The following is a 25145-nucleotide window of genomic DNA, read 5'->3' as shown; positions in this document are numbered from 1 at the left end:
GCAAAACTTGGATATGGTTGGGCCAGCATTTACAAGTCCGTCCATGGACTAGTTCAAACCAGATGGTCCAGTCTGAGTCTATGGGATCACTGTGCTCGACACTGCTGTCATGTATCCACTCTGCCTTCCCTTGGATGTATACTGTGGCATGCAACAAACGCGTGCAGCCGGCGTTCAGTCAAAGACTCGGTTGTGCCTGCCGGGATAAACAAACCCAACTCACTGAAACCTTCCCTTCGTCCGCCACCTGCAACCCATCATAAGCTGTTCCAAGCTGTCCGCCCTTTTTTTTTTCCTGCCCTTCTTTTTGGGGGCTTTGAGTGCGGATTACACCGAATGAACGGTGAGGACTGGTGAGCCGTCGACTCGCCCGTCCCTTGCACACCAATCGTCCTGCCATTCTAACTTACCTACTGCACCGGTGGAGGAGGAGGAGACCCGCCATGCAGGGGCCATGTCAGTCACCGATAACATGGCGGGTTCGTCGGTGGGTGAGTACGTAAAGAATTGATTCCTTTTATACCCCTATCTGGCCGTACGAATGAAGGCGACAACCTACCCGAGAACTTAGACATGGGAAGCCTTACATGCACTTCTGCCGTTGGTAGATCTACCTCCGTTATGTGTGCCAGAATATGCAACACTGGCGCCGGCGGTGAGTCTCCGTGTGATGTTACCGGCTACTTCAGGTTAACGGCGCAAGCTTGTGATCCCGTTGTCGGCTCTTAAATATCAGCCCTTGGCAAATCGCTCGCTTTTTCCCCTCTTCTTTCCCCCTCAAGCCCTGTGGCCGCCTCTGATCTCCATCTCTTCCGACCGATCTGTCGAGAGAGACAGAGAGTCGCCTCTTCCTCCTTTCGAGGTCTGTCCCTCTCTACTTCTCGGAGAAATTTGTCTGTTCTTTTTCTGTTTTTTTTTTTTTTGGATTTTACTCCTCTGGATTTTCTGATCTTGTACTAGGAAGGACTGGATCTTGTACTAGGAACGACTGGTTCTTGTTCTTTGGATAGTGGGCTGGGTTAGATTCGTGAAAGTTGTATGTTTTTTGGGAACTGATGCAGATCGGTCTTGAGTATGGACGGGCCCAAGGAGGCAAGCTCTTCGGTGGAGATCGACGACCTTAGCCTATCACGGCTCCTCAACAAGCCGAAGCTCAACATTGAGCGGCAGAGATCGTTCGATGAGAGGTCCTTGAGCGAGCTCTCGATCAATGTCAGAGCCCTCGAGGGCTATGACAGTATATATTCGCCCGCAGGGTATAGGTCTGGATTTGACACGCCTTCGACAGCTCGGAACTCCTTCGAGCCGCATCCGATGGTTGCCGAGGCATGGGATTCGCTCCGGAGATCGTTGGTGCACTTCAGAGGGCAGCCGGTGGGGACGATCGCTGCCAATGATCACGGGTCGGAGGAGATCCTCAACTATGATCAGGTAGTTATAAAGTTTGTATTGTATGAGTGGATCTTTTTCTTCAGTTAATTCTGCTGTGTTTGGTGTTTCATTAGTAACGTACTGTAGATATCCAAAACCATTTGGATTATGCTCGATGACATTATACTAGAATGCACCCTCCTCCTTTCTCTAGTGTTTTGCTGGTTGGATTGCCATGTTTTTCTATAGATTTAATGGTGTTGTGATTTATCATGCATGCCTGAAGGGTCACTCTGCAAATCCAAGCACTTACTTTTGATCTTTCAGTGCATTCAACCTATTATGATGCCACGGAGATAACACTGCTACCCACCTTTTTAGTTATGTAAATTTTCTTAATGATGTGATGCACCGTGCAGCTGCTCACTTTGCTGCTTCATCCTATCTTCTGATGGCTCGCTCTGATGGATGTGTTTATGGCAATATAGCAAGGGGAAAATATTTCAATATGCACGCTTGATAAGATCACTACTGGTGTCGCAAGCTGATCACTGATTTACTTCTATATAGGTGTTTGTTCGTGATTTTGTACCGAGTGCACTCGCGTTTTTAATGAATGGGGAACCGGAGATAGTTAAAAACTTTCTCCTGAAAACCCTCCATCTTCAAGGGTGGGAAAAGAAGATAGACCGTTTCACACTTGGTGAAGGTGTCATGCCAGCGAGCTTCAAAGTGCTCCATGATCCTGGTCGAAAAACGGATACACTGATTGCAGATTTTGGTGAAAGCGCAATTGGAAGAGTTGCACCTGTTGACTCTGGGTTCTGGTGGATTATACTTCTCCGTGCCTATGCAAAGTCAACTGGAGACTTATCTCTTGCAGAAACACATGAATGCCAAAAGGGAATGCGGCTTATATTAGCTTTATGCCTATCAGAAGGTTTTGACACATTTCCGACGCTCCTATGTGCTGATGGTTGTTCAATGATTGATCGACGAATGGTAAGACCATAAGCATTTTTCTTCAATGCAGTCATCTGTTCAGATATCGTATGCTTCGATCACTATTTTACTATTCTGAACCTTTTATCCTTCTCCTAAAATGTTCCGTTTTTTTGTTTCCTTCAGATCCTTTGCTGTCCTTTTCTGCTTTTGACTGCTAAGATCTCTATTATTTTTCCTGTTCACACCAAAGTTTTCTTCTTGAAGTTAAAACAGGAATATCTCCTTACTGGACTTTACTATAGGATTTTCATTTTATCAATAGGAACAAATGTAACATGCAACTGATTTTGGCTAAAAAAGTAGTTTTGTATGAACTAAAGACCATAACATACCCCACTTAATTCTTCTAGCTGGTCATAAGCATGACGGTTAACAGGGCCACATCAGCACTTGATCATAAACACATGATAGCATGACCAAGTTACTTTCTAAGACCCCTCGGAAATGGTGAGTCATTGTCCATCATTAAGAACTCGAAGGTCTTTTTGGCCTAAAACCTGTATTTTTTACAGTCTGGAATCATGACATATTTTATCAGCACTAACCTAAGAAAACAACTTTGTGAAAACTAGTGGTCCTAGCAGGCAAGGCCTGTTCGTAGGACAATCCGGGAGCACATATCAGATGGAGCAACCACTGTCTTGTCATGTCATCTGGTTTATTAAGAAAGGGTTTTTGCCATATATTTAGGGCCTGGCATGAACTTAAGGGGTTTGAGCAAAGATTTTTTTGGACTCGTAAGTTGTTATGCACCCAAACAAGCATTTATTTGGTACTTTTCTAAACATACCATATGGTTTTGGACTTGGTCACGACGTCCCACATGTTTAAACTTTATATGAATTTGTATATATTATTCGCAAACATATTCCTATTTGTTCTGATTCACTTATATGTGTTCTGTCACGTACTTTATTTTCAGGGTATATATGGTTATCCTATCGAAATTCAGGCACTTTTCTTTATGGCTTTGAGGTGTGCTCTGCCAATGCTTAAACATGATGCGGAAGGGAAGGAATTTGTAGAAAGAATCGTGAAACGATTGCATGCACTAAGTTACCACATGAGAAGTTACTTTTGGCTTGATTTTCAGCAATTAAATGACATATATCGCTATAAAACAGAGGAGTATTCTCACACAGCAGTCAACAAGTTCAATGTGATCCCAGACTCAATTCCAGATTGGGTGTTTGATTTCATGCCTACGCGAGGAGGTTATTTTATTGGGAATGTCAGTCCAGCAAGGATGGACTTCCGCTGGTTCGCATTGGGAAACCTTGTCGCCATTTTGTCATCTCTTGCTACCCCGGAGCAGTCTATGGCTATTATGGATCTCATCGAAGAGCGTTGGGAGGAACTGGTTGGAGAAATGCCTTTAAAAATAACATATCCTGCCATCGAGAACCATGAGTGGCGAATCGTCACCGGTTGTGATCCTAAGAATACAAGATGGAGCTACCACAATGGAGGATCTTGGCCAGGTTAGTCAACTTGGGGCCTTTTGACGCTTTTTTTTTATTTATGGGGATGATAAATCAAAAGAATCTGATGCCTTAGAGATTTCATTACATAAACTTTGCCGCTTCAGGTTATTTAAGATATCGATGCTACTTTGTGCTCACTATCACTGTGCTTTCTTTCTTTTCCACCTTGTTAGCGTGTAATTATTCTAGATGTTGACTATCGACATGCACAAAGGTCTCTAACCACGATACAACTCTTCCTCCTTTCTTTTGCTGTCACTGCAGTGCTTCTTTGGCTGCTCACTGCAGCCTGTATCAAGACTGGTCGACCGCAGATTGCCCGACGAGCGATTGAGCTTGCGGAGAACCGGCTCTTGAAAGACGGCTGGCCGGAATACTACGATGGCAAGCTGGGGAGGTACATAGGAAAACAGGCAAGGAAGTTCCAGACATGGTCAATTGCAGGTTATTTGGTGGCTAAGATGATGCTGGAAGATCCATCACATCTGGGGATGGTCTCTCTTGAAGAGGACAAGGCGATGAAGCCTCTAATCAAGAGATCAAACTCATGGACTTGTTAAGAATCTTGACAGAAAAGAATCATGTTGTAAGAACATTTCTCATTCTTTTCTGCAGCATTCGGTTATCACCTGCTCGGTTCATATCAGCTCATATGTTGTCTTGAAAATACTATCATAAAGAGCTCTACTTCCCCAAGAAATTGCTGACACAAAATATTATGGTTACCAGTAAATGGAGTTGACATGAATCATTATTTTTCCTAACCAAGCGAAGTAAGGCTACCAAAGTAGATTTGTGAAGGAAAGAGAGCACTTCAATTTTGATTTAGAATGTCAATTTTCTTCCATGCTATACATGCCAACACTATTTATGTGAGGCATGCTATAAACATGAGAGTGCAAAACAATGGAGCAACAACAGAGAAAAGTCACAAGCAAACATGATGGTGATCATACATTGATGGATTACAGATTTCAGGTTACAGGTAGAGGATCAGAACATGAACTACAATGGCTCCTTTTTCCACAAAATTGCAGGAAAAGAAAAGCTAGTTAAATCATGCACCATAACTTCTGCAACTGGTTATTAGATCTCTCTCTGTCTCTCTCTCTCTCTCTGAGAACAGCATGTCTGATCAACATTGGCAGCAACAGGCTGGATTATTTTTCTGAAGGCAATCTTCATACATTGCACCCAATGATGAAGGCTGCCACATGTCAGACACATACCAAAAAATAGCAGTGCCACACTGGTCCCAACTAGTCATCCATTTCCAATGATGACAAACAGAAGGAGGACCACCATGTTCAGGTCATCAGATCAAAATAATAAGCCCATGGGGAGTATTGGGTTAAGCTTTTTTGGTACTTGGAAAGTGGGTTAGATTATTAGCTTGGTCTCACTCCTTTGTCTTGCAACAGTAGCCAAGCCAAGAGAAGAGAAGAAGTAGGAGTCCTCTGTGATTAGCTTCTCAATAACATATTCTTTGGACTCATTAAGTGGTTTTCATGTTGTTGGAACAGTTGGTACTCTTCACTTCAGTCTCAACTCCACCACCAACTAGTATTTAAATGATGCTTCAAATCCAACCACATCACAAGCAACTCACACGGCTTTGTCTAATTATCCTTACCCTTCAAGGCTTTTAGCTCATGAGCCAAAGTAGAGTTCAATCGTACCTCATGCCAAAGTGAAAGGCTACCACTTGTGGGAGGAGACATGTCCTTATCTGCTTGCTAGTCAAGTCTCAAGACTGAGAGCTTTGTGTTCTAAGACACAGAGAGAGAGAGACCTCTGTGATTAGTTTCTCCACAACAAAGTCTTTGGACTACTGAGTCTTATATCTTCAACAAAAGTCTTCATGTAGTCTTCATTTCAGTCTCCAAGTGATGCAAGCAATAAGCATGGCCTTGCCTAACTGTGTTAACCATGCAAGATTATAAGATCCCTCATGCCAAAGAGAAAGCTTGTGTTCTCACACACACAGGTAGATAGAGAGAGAGAGAGAGAGAGAGAGAGAGAGAGAAAGAGAGAGAGAGGCAAGACATAATATAGTTATGTTAGAAAGGCATTACAAGCAAGCAAAGTATGACGAGACACATAAAGAGGGAGACTGGCCGCCCGTGGGTGTCCAAGTCCAAGGAGGTTGCTTTGTCCAAGAACAAGCGCAAGCGTGTCACAGGAAATCGGCTCTATTAACTTGGAACGAATCACTTTTGTCACGCCTCGGCCACGGAAAGGCATCCTCATGCCCAATATACTACTTGCTTGTGTCTCCCTCACTGATCTCTTCTTAGCATCCAGCAGTTCTGGTCATCATCCACTTAGCCACAAAAGAAAAAGATCCTTCTTTCATGAACCATTAGCATCTTAATCCGACTCTCTCTAAACATGAGGACAAGCTGCATACGCTACAGACGTGATGTCACTTCGAAAAGAATAAGGTGAGACCCTTCAATTCCAGAATTAAGGGGAGAAGGAGAAATCCATGTTTCCGAAGCTACCAATGGTGAAGATCTCGGAGCATAACGATGGGTCAGCTTCCTGGATCATCCTTCCTCCCGAACAAGGTGAAGGTGTGGTATACAATGAATTATACATAGGTAGAGCATGAGAAACCCCTTCATCAAGTAACCAAATGGCCACCAGGTACTGTTGAAGAACGATGGATGTGAGACTAACTCGAGTTAAGAAGGATAGAGCACGCATTTCCACTTGTGATTCCCTTTGTTGGTTCTAATATGGTACTAGCAAGCACCATCAAAAGCAGTGCAGGCCACCGGAATAATATACACAGATTAAACTAGCTGCCATTTGGTACTCAGATGGCTGTTCTTGGGACACATTCCCCACATAAGTCTTCTGTGCTTTCATCTTGAACGACAAGGGTTTAGCTTTTCTTTGTCGTCATGGTATTTCTTGCGTTCCAAGTCTTGGATTTATAGAGATAGATGGCAAATACCATTCATGATGTCATACTTCTTCATTACAAGACTACCGAATTGTATACAATCTTTAGTTCTTGTTAATGGAAGCTTCTTTCTCGGAAATGAACACAGATGATTGGCTTAGTTTGTGGTGCGAGAGGAAGACCACCACATGATATTTCTTGGACAGGAAGAAGTGGCATTCAGAATCTAACGTCTATTCCAAGAAGAAAGTCTTGCAGCACAATACAAGGGCGGTAAAGGAGGCTACCAACACAAGGGGAGAGGGGGAGCTGGAGTTGCTGGTGGTGGTGGTGGTGGTGGTGGTGGTGGAGTGAGGATTTCTTATTGTCACTCCCCGCCGCCCAAATCGACTTCCTCTATCCCTTTCCATGCTTTCCGTTCCCCTTTGCCCACCCCACGCGCAATCGATGACTACTCTCTCTCTCTCTCTCTCTCTCTACAGTAATTCCTTCATTTATTTATGTCCTTCCAGCTCCTTCCCACCTGTATAAAACCCTCTGCTGCCTCTACCTTCTTACTCTATTCTCCTCTCTCTCTCTCTCTCTCTCTCTCTCTCTCTCTCTCTCTGGAAGCAACTCGATAATGAATTGCCAGATGAACTCCTCCATGGGTAAGAAGACTGAAGATAGATTCATTCTCTCTCCTCTATTGCTAGGTCAAGTAGCATGCATGAGTGCAATGGAAGGCATATATATATATATATATATGCAAGTACAAACTGGCTAGCTAGTGGTTCTATTCTTAGATGCGTATAGCATTCGATGGATGAATGCTATGGTTTTATTCCCTTCATCCTTTTCTCCTCATTCACAAGCTTTACATGCATGCGTGTGTGTAGCGAGAAGAAGTGTAGCATCCGTGAGTGGGTAAACGGTCGATTTTGCGGCGGATTGTCACTGTAAAGTTTCAGCCGTCGTTAGTGCCTTCGGCCTTTAAGATTGTTTGTTTGTGGGGGCGTGGTGGATGCTGAAAGCTACCCAACCATGTAGTGCACTCAAAGCAACACAGGGCAGGCATGCTTCATCCTCAAAAAAGTCAATTTTATCGTCTGCTTTCTGTCGTAGTAGCAGTTGTTGTTGTTGTTGTTGTTGTTGTTGTTGTTGTTGTTGTTGACATCGTTTGCTCCAAAGAGAAGAAGAAGAAGATCGCTATCAAACATCACAATAAGCTGCATTACATGATAGCTGATATATGTATGTAGTGTCTTCTCTTCCATCTTCTTCCTCTATGCATGAACGACTCGTGGGTGCGTGTTAGGGTTTACAGCTGAATCGGCAATGGAGGTGGTGGAATATTCTTGTGTGCCACCTGGTTTCAGATTCCACCCCACGGAGGCAGAGCTCGTCGGATACTATCTTGCAAGAAAGGTGGCCTGCCAGAAGATCGATCCGGACGTCATTCGGGATGTCGATCTCTATCGAATGGAGCCATGGGATCTCCAAGGCTAGTCGTCGTTACGGTAAGATTCTTACCATCGATCTACTCTGTACTACTAATGCTTGCTGTTCTTGGTGGATAGATCGGTGCAAGTATGGCCATGAAGAGCAAACCGAATGGTACTTCTTCAGCTTCAAGGACAGGAAGTACCCCAGCGGAACTCGCACCAACAGAGCCACCGCTGCCGGATTCTGGAAAGCAACGGGGCGCGACAAGCCCGTTCTTTCCAGCTCTCGAATCATAGGGATGAGGAAGACTCTGGTGTTCTACGAGGGACGAGCCCCGAACGGGAGGAAGACCGATTGGATCATGCATGAGTACCGTCTTCAGACGAGTCAACACGGACCTCCTCAGGCAAGTCAACTCCGTGTAAGAACTCAGCCCAACCCTCGCATGCATGCCGTACTGAACTTGAGGTGCAGGAAGAAGGATGGGTCGTCTGTAGAGCGTTCCAAAAGCCAAGCCCTAGTCCGAGGCCATGCTACACCATCGATGGACCTCGCTCTCCGGTGAACTTTTCCAGGCCTGCCTTCCTCATGGATTCTTACGTGAGGGGCATAGAACATGCGTTTGACATTCCGCAGATGGACAGTCCAAGCTTATCCACGAAGGAATGGACGGTCCAACATGGTGACGAGCACGGTGCTAACAAGAGAAGAAGCAACTGCGACGGCCAGCTGATAGATTGGAAGGTTTTGGACAAGTTGCTCTCATCGCAGATCAACGAGTCAACTTCTTCCGACATGGCGATCGCAGATTATGATGCGGGCGCTGGTCAAAGTCAAGCAGAACATTTTCTTTCGTTCTTTGATAGCTCATGATGCTGAGATGGTACACGAGCTCTTTAACGATCATTAACTCTCTCTCTTCTACTATGCAATCAATCCCGGGGTGATAGGAAAGTAGTGAGCAGGTGCTGATCTCTGAGTCTGATGTAATAGGTTTAGTGTTCGTATATCTTGTAAGTGTTGCATCGACCTCTGAAAGCTGTATAACTATGTCTTCTCTTTCGACGTCTGAAAGCTGCTGATCTCCAAGATCTTGGGCAAGGACGATGAGGTTGTGTTGCTGGTTATAGGTTGATCTCTCTCGGCCATCGCTTCGCCGCTGCCATTAGCATCTGCGAAAGGATTACTTGAAGTTGTCGGTACGACATCATGATCATAATCGACGAATCTGTCATCAGAGTCGGTCGTGATCGATGGGTGGTCTGATGCTGACAGGCTGAAGAAGCAGCTTCCGTTTTCTCGTGGGAAACCACTGAGTTGCTGTCTCAGTCCATGATTCCTCTTGCCATTCTTCGAGAACAGGATCTCTCTCTCTCTCTCTCTCTTGTGGGAAACCACTGAGCTGCTATCCCAGTTCACGATTCTTATTGCCATTCTGCAAACGCAGGTTCTCTCTCTCTCTCTCTCTCTCTCTCTCTTGTGGGAAACCACTGAGCTGCTATCCCAGTTCACGATTCTTATTGCCATTCTGCAAACGCAGGTTCTCTCTCTCTCTCTCTCTCTCTCTCTCTCTCTGCATGGTGAGTAAGTAACGTAATCTCGGATTAATGTCTAAGAGAATGTGCTTAAGATTCATCTTGATAGGGAAATCTTCTCGGCTAATGATAGCTTAACACATAGCCGTAGTTGGTAAGAAGATGATAAGACCCGCGTAATGGTCTGACTATGTGGACTTCAGTCCAAAACAAACCAAATATATTATGGGTTATTCTTTTGTACAAAGTTATCTTTTGGACAGGTTAGTCATTTTTTACTATTTTCACTCATCTGAGACTAACTTAGAGTTAAAAGATCGGATCGAAAAATTTACGTCAGCCCTCGAGAGAGTTTTAGAGGTATCTTGATGACCATCTTATTCTTTTTGCACATACAGATCTGAATCATATCGGGCTAATATAGGCATCATCAAATTATCCCATAATATTTTGGTGCCAGAAGGAGGACTCATATCATATAAACCTTGTCAATCCACCAACCCACTCAACAAGCGCTTAATCGATGACACTCTACCCCTGACCCACAACACATTTCATGCACGGGGGATAGGAGTTGATGTTCCCAAATCTCAACATAGACTTCGATATAGTATTGACATTTATTCAATGATCCAAGCCTATATCATCTAGTAAGGACTCCACTCATATGCTTGTCAAAGTCAAAGTCTTCTTGAACCTAACTCAATAAGTGCAGTTGTTAATAGGGATGATATAGACCATCGCCCTAATCCTATCACTCAACAAGTGGCTCCAGCACCTCCGTAGCCTACGATACTACTAACGCCCATCATGATCCTCTAACCCAACGTGATATCAATCTTATAGGAGCGACCAAGGCTTGTCTAGCACCCAATAGATAGGGGCGCTTCGATCCCAAACCATGGAGTTTAGCAAATCTTATCGCTCACAGTCCACCTTATTGGAGTCTGAGGCACAATCGATTGCTTTCACATAAGAGAATCTTTAGGTGCAACAGATAGACTAATGCTCGGAAGATATGCACCAAGAGTTTCACTTGCTCAAGAGTGAGGATTTGGCCAACCTCATCTCGAGTCAATGCTGATTCACTTAGAATATCCAAAAAGAGCCTAGCTTCATTAGCTTTCGACAATCAAGCTTGAAGGCATTTGACGATGGTACAAACTCAATCGAGCACATCGTGAACTTCCATGCTTAGATGTTTTTATACGGCATGTCAAACACCTTGATGTGTCACACCTTTCCTATAATATTGTGAGGTTCGACTCGAGAATGATATGCTCATCGGAAGTCACTTTCGGTTCCTTTGGTAGTTGGCTTGATGTGCCCCTCTTAGGATAAGTATATCAATGGCACTTGACATTCCCCTTAGGATAAGCGTCCAAGAAAATTTTGATGCACCCCTCACGGATTGAGCGTCCAATAAATGCTCAATGCCCCTCTTTTAGTGTGATAATCTCAATGACATCTAGTGCACTTCCTTAGGATGAGTATCTAAGAAATGTCTGATACATCTCTCTCGGGATGAGCATCCCAATGACACCTGACATGCTTCTCTTGAGTGAGCATTCAAAAAATGTTTGATGCAACTCTCTTGAGGTGAGCATCTCAATAGCATATAATGTGCACCTCAGGGTGAGCATCTAAGAAATACTCGATGGACTACTCTCAAGGTAAGCATCTCAACAGCACCCAACATGCCCACCTTAGGGTGAGGATCCAAGCAATGTCTGATGTTACCCCATCGGGGTGAGTATCTAATAATTGCATAAGGCACAACTTGTGAGACGACCCCCTTAGTAAGTGCCCGAGATATCCACCTCAACAAGCCCCTAGGCAACTAGGTGGGGTAGCTCTTGACTTTCTCAACGAGTGCCCAAGGCGACCATGTCGACCAATTCCCAACCCAACCTGCTCGGTAAGCTCCCGACCTCCTTAGCCAACTCCCAACCCATTAGGGTCAATCAAGTAGCTAGGGTCACCTTTGCTTCTATGTAGTCTACGTGCCGAATTACCCGATAAGTGCATTTCTAAATATCTTCAATGGAGCTCCCGAAACATACCTTTTAAGAGGGAGGGGATTGCAAATGATAGAGGAAATCTTCTAGACTAATGACAACTTGACACATGGTTGTACACATAGGTGCAAGACCTATCCCATGATTTGGACATCAATCCAAAAGGGATGATGGGGGATTATTCCCGAAGGAATATCCATAGGATAATTTTCCTTTTACCTAATATAAAAAGTTACATTTTGTATTATAATCAAGATCAAACGTTTTTTTACTAGTTTTACTCATCTACTTTGGGACATGAGTGGATCCATCTTAGCTCTTAGGAGAGTTATAAAGACACATTTACGGTCATCTCATCATTCATGTGCACATGGATACAAACGAAATTGGATTTAACTTGGACGTTACAAATTTTCAAAATTTCTCATTCTACATTTTGATGGATTTCATCACCGTGTATAATGCTCCTTTGATCACAAGGAAGATATGTGAGATAGATAAGCCAAGAATGAGTTGACATGTGTACCCTCCACTTGGCATGGTGTACACGTGAGAATTTGATTTAAAATAATAAATAATTTAATTAATAAATCAAAAAATAATCTATTAGTATTTGATCCGAGATTTATTGATATTCCATCGAGGTAAAATATAAGGTATATAAATTTTGATAAAATTAATTAATATTCACAATAATAAATATGATAGTTATCATAGTTATTTAACAATAATTAATATCCATAGTCTTTCGAGATAAATCTAGATGTATATTTTAGTCTCTATAAATATTAATTTATTATTTCAAACACTTATTATTTTTCTCAATCAAAATCGTTAAACCCTACTTTTTACCCTACCGGTTCGTGCTGCTTTGACCATCGTGCTGAAATAGTACGAACGAATAGTAACAACGATGGAGCACGTTTATTCTGGGGGACATTGGACCACGCTTGGGCTCAACGCGAATGGGTCGGACCCAAACACATCAAAGCCCAATAGGCTTCTAATTGGTTGCTCACTCAAATCGTTGGACGCGCCCGCACGCTACAAACGGAGCCCGAAGATGCTTCCGGACTTCACCTCGCCTCCCATTCGCCGTTGCGGTACTCCGCGGGAACAGCGTCGAGGCATATCACCCGTCACGCCTTACCGGGCTTTCGGTGGGACCCGATGCAGGGCCACCATCCCCTCCAATGACGAGGTGGGTAGAGACGGAAAAGTTGCCTTGGAATCGGTGCGTCGGGAAGGTGTCGTGAGCTCGAAACGGCGAAGCGGCGCTTAAACGCATCCAGCGGAACACCATAACCGGCACGGTAGGTTTAAGCAACGCAGAGGCCCTGGGCGACGTCTCCTTCTCTCTCTCTCTCTTTCTCGGTTTGTGCCGCTATAATCTTCCGTGTTGTTCGCCGTCTCTTGGAATCTGTTTTGCGAAACGATCAGGAGACGCGATCGACGAGGGAGGGGAAACCGTAGTGGAGGCAGGGACACCGATGGAGGCGGTGCCGGGGGCGTCGGCGGACGAGATGGCGCCGGGGACGTCGTCGGCGGCCGGATCAGAGGAGGCGAAGGTGAATGGGGAAGGGGATGACGAGGCGCTGGTCGCCAGGGCGCAGAAGCTGATCGGCAAGATCGTCGACACCCAGGAGAACCCTAACCCTAGGCTCCTCCACGCCCTCGCGTCGATCCTCGAGGCTCAGGAATCAAGGTTTGTGCCATATTTCGTTATCTTCTATCTTGTAATTGGAGATCCTAGGGTTTCGGTTCATGGGGTGGGTCCGGGCTCGGAACATCTCGGGCGTTGGGTTGAATAGTTAGGAGGGAAATGGTGGGATTTAACCACATTTTTACATGGCTTTTTCCCCATCTTTTTACATCCAATCCTCTCCAGAAATTGCTATTCGTACTTTTTTTTTGTTGCACAAGAGTGAGTTTTTGGGTGGGTCCTTTTTTTTTTGGCCCATCGCTTGGTACAGAGCTTTGAAGCTACGTTTAGGACATCGAATTTGAGCTTTCGAGACTATGATATGTGCCTTTTCTTTCATTTGTATCTTGAATTCCGTCAATGCAATTGCATCCACGCTGAAGCGGGATCTGTAATTGCCTACGTTCGCATTTAATTGATACGTGTAATTAGCAACTCATGCATCTTAATTATGTGAAGACAAAATTCAATATATTTAGTTGTGGTCAAGATAACAATAGAAGAATTCTTCTCTCTTTAATCCTAGCATGTAGATTCCTGTAAGTTTAAGCTGGATTGTTATGGAGGGAGACATTCCAGGCCATCAAATTAAATATCTGCTATTGTGAATTAAAGAGCGTAGAATTTAGAACTTGTGCTGCAGCGTGTCTACATGAAAATTCCCCTTGCTCACTAGAAAGTGAAGGCACTAAATAGTAATGTAACTGAGTTCTGTTTTAATGAGGTGTTTGTATTGACTCGTAATTTAGAAAGTGAAGGCACCAAATAGTAATGTAACTGAGTTCTTTTTTATGGAGGTGTTTGGATTGACTCGTAATTTAGAAAGTGAAGGCACTAAATAGTAATGTAACTGAGTTTTGTTTTGAAGAGGTGTTTGTATTGACTTGTAATTTATAGTATAGCTCTTTTGAAGCAATTAGCTGGAAGTTTGCCATGACTACTGCTGTTCAAAAAGTTTCTACCAGCCACAGCAGCAAGAGATCTGTAAGATTTCCTGCACGGTATGATGTTTGCTAGTAACATTCTAGCATGTGTCTACATGTGTCAGGTATGATGTTCCTAGATGTTTACTAGTAAAATTCTAGCTGTAAGACTTCCACACTAGCTTCAAATTGTGTCAGACATGTGTCAGTTGACACAGTAATAATTGGTCTTGTTAAGTCATTTATTATGATATCATTGATATCGTTTCGTTCTTTACTCTCTCCATGGCAACATTTCGAGCGGATCATAATTTATTAATTCTGAATTATTTTGATATATCTTCTATACTATTATAAACTTTTATCTGTCACATGAGCCAAAGAAAAGTATTTGTCACTAGTTAATCTTTGGACCAACAATACAACAGCAACAACAAAGTTGTAATGTTGTGACTAGTTGGGGTTCGCTAGTCACTACATGGATCTTTTGCTATTCTGTAAAAGGCCGTATCCTTAGTTAAATTTTTTTTATTTGAATATTTGTTTATAGTTTTTAGTGATGTCTCTTTAGGCCTTTCTCTACCTCTTCTCCTACCGCTTATAATAATTATTTCATTCTAACTAGAACATATATAGATCTCCTTAACAAATGTTCATACAATCTTAAATAGTTTTTCTTCATTGTATCCTATATCGAAGCTACACTTAATTGGTTGCGAGTGAAAATATTTTTTTTCTTTTCTTATAATTTCACATGTCAACCTCAATATTCTATCTTAGCAGCACAAACTTTATGAATATGTTATTCAAGTGTCCAACACTCAAATCCATAAAGCATATTTGTACATATCTATACATGCTACAATTGTGTCTTGTTGCTCTTTCTGAATTGACCAAAATGGGGATGACATGTTACATTTTACATAATCTGGTTCATTGTCCTGTTCTTTTGTTTGCTCTTTCTTTTAGTTTGTCTATTGTAATTAGTTGGTTTGTGTAGTTCATTTTGCAGAGAGAATTATGTAAATTGGTGCATATAGGTTGATGTCTTGCTTGTTTAAGATTCTTACTATAGTGCAAAACTTTCATGTTATTTCTCTTGTTGCCTCATTTTGGTTCCTTTTCTTCAATATTCTTCAGATACCTGCAGGAATCTGTGAGTTCACCTTTTAACAATGTCCGGGCTTCTCATACTATTGGAAGGTTAGCTAACCTACTGCAGGTACGCTGTAGTCTTCTACTTAGAGTTGGATTTAAATCCTAAGATTTTACATTCACATGGTTGATTATATTATGCGTTTTTTCCCCAGGAAAATGATGAATTTTATGAGGCAATTTCATCAAAATTTTTATCAGAAAGCAGATACTCAACTGGTGTTCGTGCAGCTGCTGCAAGACTGATTCTTAGCTGTTCCTCAAGTTGGATGGTAAGCTAAATTCCATTATGGTAGTTATGCTACTTTTAGTATATGTGTTGATTCTGCTGACTTCTATTGTCCTGTGGTATTTTGCCTGTGAAAATTCTCAAGTATCCGCATGTTTTTGACGATGATGTGCTGGACAACATCAAAACCTGGTTAATGGAGGAAAATATAGATTCTAATGATGATTGTATATGGAAACATGTATTTGGTGAGGATAAGCCAACAGAATCAGAAATGCTGACAACTTATGCTACAGGACTTCTTGCTTTAGCATTGGCTAGGTATTAAAATTTTCTTTAGCCTGTTCAGCATGTTCTTTTTGCTCTTCTATTGCATAATGTTTTACAAGGTTTTCGATGATTGTATCAGTCCTGGTCCAGTTGTTGAAGACATCTTGACATCAGGCTTATCTGCAAAGCTCATGCGTTATCTGCGTACACGGATCCTTGGGGATGCCAATGTTGGTCAGAAAAATTGCACGTACCCGGCAGAGGTCAAGCATGCTTCAGTTGCTAGCTATCTCAGGGGTCGGGATGAAAACAAATTAAGATCACGCGAGGTTTCAGATGCTCCTCGTTTGGAAGGTTTAAAGGCTGGAGATGAAGGGTCATCAGACGATTCATGTGTTCATCGGGATTGTGATAGAGTAACTAGGCAAGTTTGTTCAGATGAGTATTGGGGGGACTCATTGAAACCTGAGATAACTGATTCATCTACGGCAGTTGATGGTGCATATGAGATGGTCGAGGGAAATGCTGATCTTGCTAGTAATGAATGGCAAGATAGGAATTTGCTTGATGGGAAGTTGAGATATGGTGAAAGACTTCTTGCTGCAAGATCGACTCGAGATGAGGATCCTGATGAAAGTACGAGGGATGACTCGTCGAGGCGAAGGGTTATCAGGGGATTACAGAGAAGTAGAACCAAAGGAAGGATCAGTGAAGGAAACTCGGACAGTGACAGGGTTTTGACATCCCCTAGTTCTGGATTAAGACTTGGAGGAAGTGGTAGGGTTTCCAGGGACAGAAACTTACTAAAGAATGAAGACACTAGAAAAGTGACTGACACTACGAACAACTCAGTCAAGCTTGATCGGGAAGGTTTGGTCATTGGAGAGGATAATGATGACCGTTTATTGGATTGTTATATTGGCTCAAGAGATATATCTGAAATGGTAAAGAAAGCAATAGGAGCTGCTGAAGCTGAAGCAAGAGCTGCTGATGCACCTGCAGAAGCAATTAAAGCGGCTGGAGATGCGGCAGCTGAACTTGTGAAGACTGCTGCTTTAGAGGTAACTACTGGAATACAAAGCTCATATGATCATTATTTTGCTTTTCTTTTAACTGTTCTAGTGTCCTGATCTTTTAAATGTTTTATTTTATAGGCCTGGAATAATACAAAGATTGAAGAAGAGGTCATTTTAGCTGCTTCTAAAGCTGCAAGTTCTGTTGTTGATGCTGCTATTGCAACAGAGATTTCTCGGTAACTCGACTGCGACCATCCACCAAATGGAAGGGTCTTTCTAATTTTTGTTATCCATTTGTTTGTTAGCTAATATTGGAATTTTTGCTGGTCTAGGACTGCGAATGAAGTCAATGAAAATTTGACGGAAACCAAGGCTATGGAAGTTGAAGGGGATGAAATGCCAGAAGACTTCAGCATTTTGGATAAAGAGCCTCTTGCAAGGCTCAGAGAAAAATACTGCATTCAGTGTCTTCAAATTTTGGGAGAATACGTTGAAGCTTTTGGACCAATTCTGCACGAAAAAGGTGTTGATGTCTGCCTTGCATTGTTGCAACAGAGTTTCAAGGAAGAAGTACTTGATAATCTGTCATTGCTGCCAGAAGTGCTCAAACTGATATGTGCCCTAGCTGCTCATCGTAAGTTTGCCGCTGTATTTGTTGATCGTGGTGGCATACAGAAACTTCTTTCTGTTCGTAGGGTCCCACAAACCTTCTTTGGTCTTTCGTCATGCTTATTCACCATTGGTTCTCTTCAGGTAATAACACAGCATGTAAATTTGCCAAGGTTTTTGGCCTTTTTTTTTTGTTACTGTTCATATTTCAATGTACCATCTGCACTTGCTTAATAAAATCTCGCGGGCAACATGTCTGCAGGGTATTATGGAACGTGTGTGTGCGCTTCCATCTGATGTGGTGAGTAAGGTGATTGAGCTGGCACTTCAGCTTCTTGTGTGCCCCCAAGACCAAGCTCGGAAAAATGCTGCTATCTTTTTTGCTGCTGCTTTTGTGTTCAGAGCAGTTCTGGACTCGTTTGATGCACATGATGGCCTACAGAAAATGTTAAATCTCTTGCATGGTGCTGCATCAGTTAGATCAGGTGGAAATTCTGGAACATTAGGCATGCCTGATGCAGCTCTTAGAAATGATCGATCAGAAATACTGACTGCATCTGAAAAGCAGATCGCTTATCATACTTGTGTTGCATTACGCCAGTATTTCAGGGCCCATCTCCTTTTGCTTGTAGAATCTCTTCGTCCAAATAAAAGTAGTCGAACTGTAGCACGTAATACTTCAAGTGCAAGAGCTGCATATAAACCGCTCGATATCAGCAATGAGTCTATGGATGCAGTGTTCCTTCAGATACAGCGTGATAGGAAGATAGGACCTGCATTTGTTAGAGTTCGTTGGTCTCCAGTTGATAGGTTTTTGGCCTCTAATGGTCATATAACAATGTTGGAGCTGTGTCAGGTAGAAGCAATTCTTGCCTGTTGTTTATTTTGTGGGGCGAGTTTTTAGATATTTAGTTATTTTGCTCTAATAGTGGAAACTTCTCTATTTGTGCAGGCTCCTCCTGTTGAGCGGTATCTGCATGATTTGGCCCAATATGCATTAGGTGTCCTCCATATAGTCACTTTCATACCCCATAGTCGTAAATTGATTATAAATGCTACTTTAAGCAATAATCGCGTCGGCATGGCAGTTATTTTAGATGCAGCTAATGGTGCTGGATTTGTTGATCCTGAGGTATGGTTGAACTTAGTAAGATTTCAATTCCAGTAATGGCTTTTCTCCTAGTTATAATGCATACTTTTTTTTTTAGGTTATTTATTTCTATTTTTCTTTGCGTACTTGTGTGTCAGGTAATCCACCCAGCGTTAAATGTTTTAGTAAATCTTGTATGTCCGCCTCCTTCTATCAGCAACAAATCCTCTTTATCTGCACAAGGTCAGCAGCCTGCTTCGGTCCAATCATCAAGTGGTCACTCAGAAAGCAGAGAAAGGTTCTCTGAAAGGCATATTTCTGATCGTATTCCATTGCCCACTCAAAATGAGTCTAGGGAGATCAATAGTGAACCTAATTTGGAGAGGAGTAACACAACAGTTCCTTTGACTCCATCAGGAGTGGTTGGAGATCGCAGAATATCTTTAGGACCTGGATTTGGGTGTGCTGGTCTTGCAGCTCAGTTGGAGCAAGGATATCATCAGGCAAGAGAGGCTGTTCGTGCCAACAATGGTATAAAAGTTCTATTGCATCTTCTTCACCCTCGGATGATTACACCTCCTGCAGCCCTGGACTGCATTCGAGCTCTAGCATGTCGTGTTTTGCTTGGTCTGGCTAGAGATGAAACCATAGCACATATACTTACAAAACTTCAGGTGTGCAGATATTGACTTTGCATATTTTGCATTACTGGTAATATAAGAGCTGTTTGAATGCTTATAATGCCAAAATTGCATTGGATGCCTTTCTGAAGCATCTAATGCTGCAGAACTTGAAGTTATGCCCCTTTGGAAGGGTAGATTTTAGGATAGACACTTGTTTAAGGTGTATATGAAAAGGGAGTTTTTCTTAGCATGTGCACCTGTTTTATTTGTATATGCAGATACACTCTTGAAGAGGTGTATATGCAGTAATCTAATATATTTACTCGGCTATTGGGAATGTAATCCTTAATGCAACTACCAAGCTACTTATGGTCCAATTTCTTGTTTAATCTGTGATCAGTGTCTTTTTTCCCTAGATTGATTGCAATTTTCAGAATTTACAAGATAGTCACCCAACCTAAACCTCTCTCTGAATTTGTATTCAGGTGGGTAAGAAGCTGTCAGAACTTATTCGAGATTCAGGTTGCCAGGCAGGCGGAACAGAACAAGGACGCTGGCAAGCTGAACTAATACAAGTTGCCATCGAGTTGATTGCAGTAAGTAACGTTGAGCAAACCTTGTTATTTCTGCATGTAGTATGAATGTTGTTCGGTTCTGATGGTAACATGCTACTACTATGCTAGCATTCTTAGATCGAGATGGTTGTGTTGGCTTCTATGCATGTGGATAGTATTTGTTAAGTTTTTTTTTTTTTTTCTGACCCACTGGTCCTTCATTGAACTGTTACAGTTTCTGTAACGTGATCAGTTTGTTTTGTAGATTGTAACAAATTCTGGCCGTGCAAGCACCTTGGCAGCCACTGATGCTGCAGCTCCTACATTGAGACGTATTGAGAGAGCTGCAATAGCTGCAGCAACTCGTATTACTTATCATTCCAGGTTTTTTTTGTTTGCTCTGCACATACCAAGTTTTTTCACAAATTTTGAAGTTTAATGCTATCTTCTTATGTGGTTTCACATGCACTTACCACTCAGGGAGCTGTTGTTATTAATTCATGAACATCTTCAGAGATCTGGCTTGACGGCTACAGCTGCCTTGCTACAAAAAGAGGCTGACTTGACACCTTTGCCATCTTTAGGAGTATCATCTCCTCCCTTACACCAAACTTCAGTGCAAGATACTTCATCTGTGCAACTCCAGTGGCCATCAGGCCGTGCTTCTTGTGGGTTTAGTTCAGATATGAAGATGTCTCCGCGAGATGAAGACACTGGTCTAAAGCCTGAATCAACTGTGATGACTTCCAAAAAGAAAACACTGACCTTCTCTTCAAGTTTCTCACAGGGGAAAAGTCATCTTCCATCACATTCTTCTTCAGTTGTTAAATCTTCTGTTGTAAATGGTCATACAGCTCACGAGGGCTTGGAAACAACTCCTCCATCTGCTTGCAAGTCTACTGCAGATATTGAGCCGCCATCGAAAACACCAAATTTATTACCTGTGAAAAGGAAGTTAAATGAATTGAAGGATCTCTTTTCTGCAACACCAGCAAAGCGCCTTCTGACGTCAGACCTTGCTTCACATTCTGCAACCAATCAGATGTCAACTTCTGGACAGAGAAATCATCTTTCAAATCCAAATTGTCTATCTCCTCATGCCAACACCACACCACGGGATCGTTTCAGCAGAGGAGCATGCGGCAGCTTGTCTGGGAATAATATAGATGATATCCGCCACCCTAACAGTTATGGAGCGTCGACAGCACCTGTAGCCCAATCTGGTCTGCCAGCTGACCAACAGCCAGGAAATACCGAGAGGATGACTCTTGATTCATTAGTTGTGCAATATTTGAAGAATCAACATCGTCAGTGTCCAGCACCTATTACCACCTTGCCGCCACTTTCTCTTTTGCATCCACACGTGTGCCCAGAACCTAGCCGGAGCCTGAATGCACCTGCAAATGTAACTGCACGGGTCAGTACCAGGGAGTTCATGAAACAGTATGGAGGAATCCATGCCCATCGTAGAGATCGTCAATTTGTATATAGTCGGTTCAGGCCATTTCGTACCTGCCGAGATGATGCTGCTTTATTGACATGCATTACTTATCTCGGGGATTCTTCTCATATTGCAACTGGAAGTCATTCTGGTGAGCTAAAAATGTTTGATTCAAACAGTGGAAATGTTTTAGAGAGTCAGACATGCCACCAGACTCCTGTTACACTGGTTCAATCAGCCTCTTGTGGTGGAAATCAATTTGTTCTTTCTTCGGGTTTGTATGATGTTAAGTTATGGGATGCTTCCTCCATTTCAACCGGGCCCTTGCATTCATTTGAAGGATGTAAGGCTGCCCGTTTTAGCCATTCAGGGACCAACTTTGCTGCCTTGTCATCAGACACTTCTCGTCGTGAGGTTCTCCTTTATGATGTCCAAACATACAATGTAGAGCTTAGACTTCCTGACAGCTCAAGTAACCATCCAGGCATTGTTCGAGGACATGCACAATCCCTGATACACTTTAGTCCATTGGACACACTGCTATTATGGAACGGAATCCTGTGGGATAGGAGGAGTTCAAGTGCTGTTCATCGTTTCGATCAATTCACAGATTATGGCGGTGGTGGGTTTCATCCTGCTGGAAATGAGGTAGAAACTGCACTTCTAACCTTTTATTTTGCATATTATTTATCACTATTTATTTTATGTTGGTGTGTACTTCTGGATCTATATTGTGTCATCTTGGTCAATTTTAGTGCGCTCACAATTTCATAAATAACATAAAACAATTTGGCATAACAAATTATGGAGCTTCAAAAGAAAATTATAGTTGTTTCTGGAAGTTCTCCGTTGACATTTTCTCCGAAGCCTAGTAAAATATTTACGGTGATCATATACTTTTTTAGTCCACGTCATTTATGGATCTTGTCATGCAGTTCTTCCAAATCTCTTATGCTGTTCTAATTAGACTTAAGACCGGACATTGAAGAAAATTGTAACAAGAAGTGTGATTTATATTGCTTTTCATATTGCGCATCCTCTAATTTTTTAGGATTTGATTAGGATGTTATAAATGTATATGCATTGACTTGATCCATAAAATAGGAACTGACAAAAGAATCTCCTTTTCTTTCCCTTGTGAAATCAAAATTTTAAGGTGGAAGTTAATGAGAAAAACAAAGGAAATTCTAAACAATTTCCCTAGGATTCATATTTTTTTCCTTGGTGGGATAGTTAATTAATATATACATGGTTTGAATCAGGAAACCGTTCTTTTGGGGTAAGTTTGTGATATTGATCCTCCCCAGATTTTAGATTAGCTGAAAGCTTCATGCGATGTAGCATCCTCTTTTATGTTTAACAATCTACACAACCTTTGTCTGTGATTTTTATAGATTCATCACAAAGAGGGAGACTTTTGGATGTGCCAAAAAAGGTCAGCCACCGGAGTCCACTAAAACAATTTTGGATCACATCGTTTGAGTTTAAGCTTAAAAGATCTGATACTTTAGGCCTCAAGATGTTGTAGATGGTGGTAGAAGCCCCCAGATGACAGTTAGGGTTTAAACTCATTCTTCTTGGATTGAACAAAGTTTTAAGTAGAGGGTATTGGACAAGAAGGAAATTATTTTTTCATGAAATGCATAGGTTAGTTCTTTGCAAACAAAGAACTTTTCCGGTTTCTTAAAGTATTTAGGTGGATGTGACCCATTAATCATTCAGGGTTGAAAAGAGCAGATAATTCAAGTAGATTTCTGGTAGGCAAAGTTTGTGACAGTCATAGGGCAACATATGGACAGGTGGTAGTCGACAGGACTTCTATGTTTGGCTACTCTTAGGAGGTATAGACTTAATCATGGGCTAAATAGGACATTTGTCTTTCCTATCTCGTATAGGGCGCAGAAGCTGACAAGTTATCCATTTTAAGGACTGCATCGACCTCATTCATTCAGGGGAACTTATTTGTCGGAGCGCAGGGATTCTCATAGAATTGCCTGTGTTAGAAGATATTCATGTGTGTGAGAGATTGAAAAAGATGACTGAGAGAATAGTTTCATATTGATAAATATCGAGAGAGTCGGATGATATATTTCCGAGTCTAGCCCACAATCTATTAACTTAAGCCTTTCGATTGAATTGGTGTCTGACTTAATATGTTAATCCTGCTCATTATTGCTAGATTTCTGACAGCCTGAAACTTGTTTTGTAGTGCTCTAATTATCTAGATTAGGGTTTTAACTGAATAAACTTGATTGCAATTCTTTGGCCCATCTATATCATGATTCCTAATGCAATCTGCCTAATAGTTCTTGTAATGCTTTAACCATATAAGACATAATGTTGATAATTATAAATCAGTTGACCGAAAATTGTCTGCGACTATTTAGTTGCCTATTCTCAAGCTGCTTTGTTGTAGTTTTCTGAGCTTATATTGGTGGCATAAGTTTGAAACTCTGTAATTGCTGTTTATATTGCGTCTGCATCACATTCTTTTGGTATACCACCTTGTTGTTGTATTTGTTAATCTTTTCCATCCGTGCAATAACTTTGTATATTTGAGGTTGAGCATTAGGTGCATCTCTCTCGATCACGATTGGTTTATGCACTTCCGCGGCATGCGCCTGCTTCACTTTAAGATCTCTGATCTGCTCTTTCAGGATTCTCTTCAATTTCCATTGTTTTCTTCCCTGTTTAAAGCTCTGACATAAGATGCTAAATGTTTAATTTGCTCTTTATACCTGTTGACATTATGTTTTATTGGGTGTAGATTATAATCAATTCTGAGGTGTGGGATCTTCGCAAGTTCAAGCTTTTGAGGACGGTGCCTTCGCTGGACCAGACGGTAATCACGTTCAATGGTGGTGGGGATGTCATATATGCAATTCTGAGGCGCAACCTTGAGGACGTGATGTCGGCTGTCAACACCCGTCGCGTTCGACATCCGCTATTCCCTGCCTTCCGCACGATTGATGCCGTGAACTATGCCGATATCGCGACGGTTCAGGTTGATCGTTGCGTCCTAGACTTGGCCGTTGATCCCACCGACTCCTTTGTGGGCATCATCGCCATGGATGACCACGATGAGATGTTCTCCTCCGCCAGGCTCTACGAGGTCGGTCGAAAACGGCCAACCGATGATGACTCGGACCCGGACGATGGCGGTGAGACTGATGAGGACGACGAGGAAAACGAGGAGTCCGAGGCGGATGTGGATGCGATCTTGGAGGCAGAGTTGGATGGTGACGGAGACAGCGACTCGGATGACATGAGCAATGATGAGGACGATGAAGATGTAGACAGCGGAGATGAATTGGACGAAGACGGGGACTTCAACCTCGGGGGCGCAGACTTTGAGGGGGGGCGAGGGCTGTTGGAGATCATGGCCGAGGGTGATGAGGAGGGTGACTCTGATGAGGGTGAGCTGGTGGAGTCTTTGAGCAGCGGGGAGGAAGGGGATTTTACATTCTAAATCTCTATTGTGCCATGCCATGCCATGCCATCCGATAACGCCGCTTGGCTACGAGGCTATGTAACTATTATTATCATCTAGAATTTTCTTGGAGGAAGGTAGAATTTGCAAGAATCAGCAACTCAAGAAATGTAAACAGCGAGTGCAACGAAAAGGGTCATTACATTTTGTTCTGTCAATCATATTAAAAGAAAAATAAGTGCCTATTAAGTTTTTCTTCATTTGTTTTTCTTTTCTTTCCTTCATTACATTTTGGAGTATTCGATGAGATCCCGTTGTTGTACACTTCCTGTTGCTAAACTAATCCAAGCGCAT

At 42.4% G+C, this 25145-nt stretch overlaps 3 protein-coding genes across 5 annotated transcripts; all 3 read left to right on the top strand.

The window, feature by feature from the left end:
• Positions 1-721: 721 nt before the first annotated feature.
• Positions 722-4501, top strand: LOC135587076 (probable alkaline/neutral invertase D). 2 transcript variants are annotated; one of them, XM_065118447.1, is made up of 5 exons: positions 722-862; positions 1062-1431; positions 1942-2373; positions 3299-3857; positions 4125-4501. In XM_065118447.1, the coding sequence occupies exons 2-5, from the start codon at positions 1075-1077 to the stop codon at positions 4418-4420; spliced, it is 1644 nt and encodes a 547-aa protein (XP_064974519.1). In that variant the 5' UTR covers positions 722-862; positions 1062-1074; the 3' UTR covers positions 4421-4501. The 2 variants fall into 2 exon arrangements, with proteins under 2 accessions (XP_064974519.1, XP_064974520.1); XM_065118448.1 differs by having other exon boundaries at positions 723-862; positions 961-1431.
• Positions 4502-7301: 2800 nt separating this feature from the next.
• LOC135617811 (NAC domain-containing protein 30-like) lies at positions 7302-9297 on the top strand. Of its 2 annotated transcripts, none has more exons than XM_065118445.1 (4): positions 7302-7421; positions 8078-8254; positions 8331-8602; positions 8671-9297. In XM_065118445.1, exons 1-4 carry the CDS (start codon positions 7394-7396, stop codon positions 9067-9069), a joined length of 876 nt encoding a protein of 291 aa, XP_064974517.1. In that variant the 5' UTR covers positions 7302-7393; the 3' UTR covers positions 9070-9297. The 2 variants fall into 2 exon arrangements, with proteins under 2 accessions (XP_064974517.1, XP_064974518.1); XM_065118446.1 differs by having other exon boundaries at positions 7307-7421; positions 8069-8254.
• Positions 9298-13101: 3804 nt separating this feature from the next.
• LOC135617810 (DDB1- and CUL4-associated factor homolog 1-like) lies at positions 13102-25051 on the top strand. Its single transcript, XM_065118441.1, has 14 exons — positions 13102-13454; positions 15515-15596; positions 15685-15801; positions 15904-16079; positions 16168-17089; positions 17183-17280; positions 17377-17797; positions 17916-18509; positions 18606-18785; positions 18902-19417; positions 19852-19962; positions 20186-20304; positions 20401-22009; positions 24129-25051. Exons 1-14 carry the CDS (start codon positions 13240-13242, stop codon positions 24828-24830), a joined length of 5862 nt encoding a protein of 1953 aa, XP_064974513.1. The 5' UTR covers positions 13102-13239; the 3' UTR covers positions 24831-25051.
• Positions 25052-25145: the final 94 nt, after the last annotated feature.

This window comes from Musa acuminata, chromosome BXJ2-7 (genome assembly GCF_036884655.1).
Source record: "Musa acuminata AAA Group cultivar baxijiao chromosome BXJ2-7, Cavendish_Baxijiao_AAA, whole genome shotgun sequence".
NCBI lineage: Eukaryota > Viridiplantae > Streptophyta > Magnoliopsida > Zingiberales > Musaceae > Musa > Musa acuminata.
The sequence above is the reverse complement of the archived record's forward strand: the minus strand, read 5'-3'. Positions and strand labels throughout refer to the sequence as shown.

What these genes read in the sequence shown, in the direction of transcription:
- LOC135587076 (XM_065118447.1), top strand. Translation starts at nt 1,075, where the DNA reads ATGGACGGGCCCAAGGAGGCAAGCTCTTCGGTGGAGATCGACGACCTT. An exon ending in CAATGATTGATCGACGAATG is followed by an intron (nt 2,374 to 3,298) that starts GTAAGACCATAA and finishes CTTTATTTTCAG; the next exon opens with GGTATATATGGTTATCCTAT. An exon ending in CAATGGAGGATCTTGGCCAG is followed by an intron (nt 3,858 to 4,124) that starts GTTAGTCAACTT and finishes CTGTCACTGCAG; the next exon opens with TGCTTCTTTGGCTGCTCACT.
- LOC135617811 (XM_065118446.1), top strand. Translation starts at nt 7,394, where the DNA reads ATGAATTGCCAGATGAACTCCTCCATGG. An exon ending in GGAGCCATGGGATCTCCAAG is followed by an intron (nt 8,255 to 8,330) that starts GCTAGTCGTCGT and finishes CTTGGTGGATAG; the next exon opens with ATCGGTGCAAGTATGGCCAT. An exon ending in GTCAACACGGACCTCCTCAG is followed by an intron (nt 8,603 to 8,670) that starts GCAAGTCAACTC and finishes CTTGAGGTGCAG; the next exon opens with GAAGAAGGATGGGTCGTCTG.
- LOC135617810 (XM_065118441.1), top strand. Translation starts at nt 13,240, where the DNA reads ATGGAGGCGGTGCCGGGGGCGTCGGCGGACGAGATGGCGCCGGGGACG. An exon ending in GGTTAGCTAACCTACTGCAG is followed by an intron (nt 15,597 to 15,684) that starts GTACGCTGTAGT and finishes TTTTTTCCCCAG; the next exon opens with GAAAATGATGAATTTTATGA. An exon ending in CTGGATTTGTTGATCCTGAG is followed by an intron (nt 18,786 to 18,901) that starts GTATGGTTGAAC and finishes CTTGTGTGTCAG; the next exon opens with GTAATCCACCCAGCGTTAAA.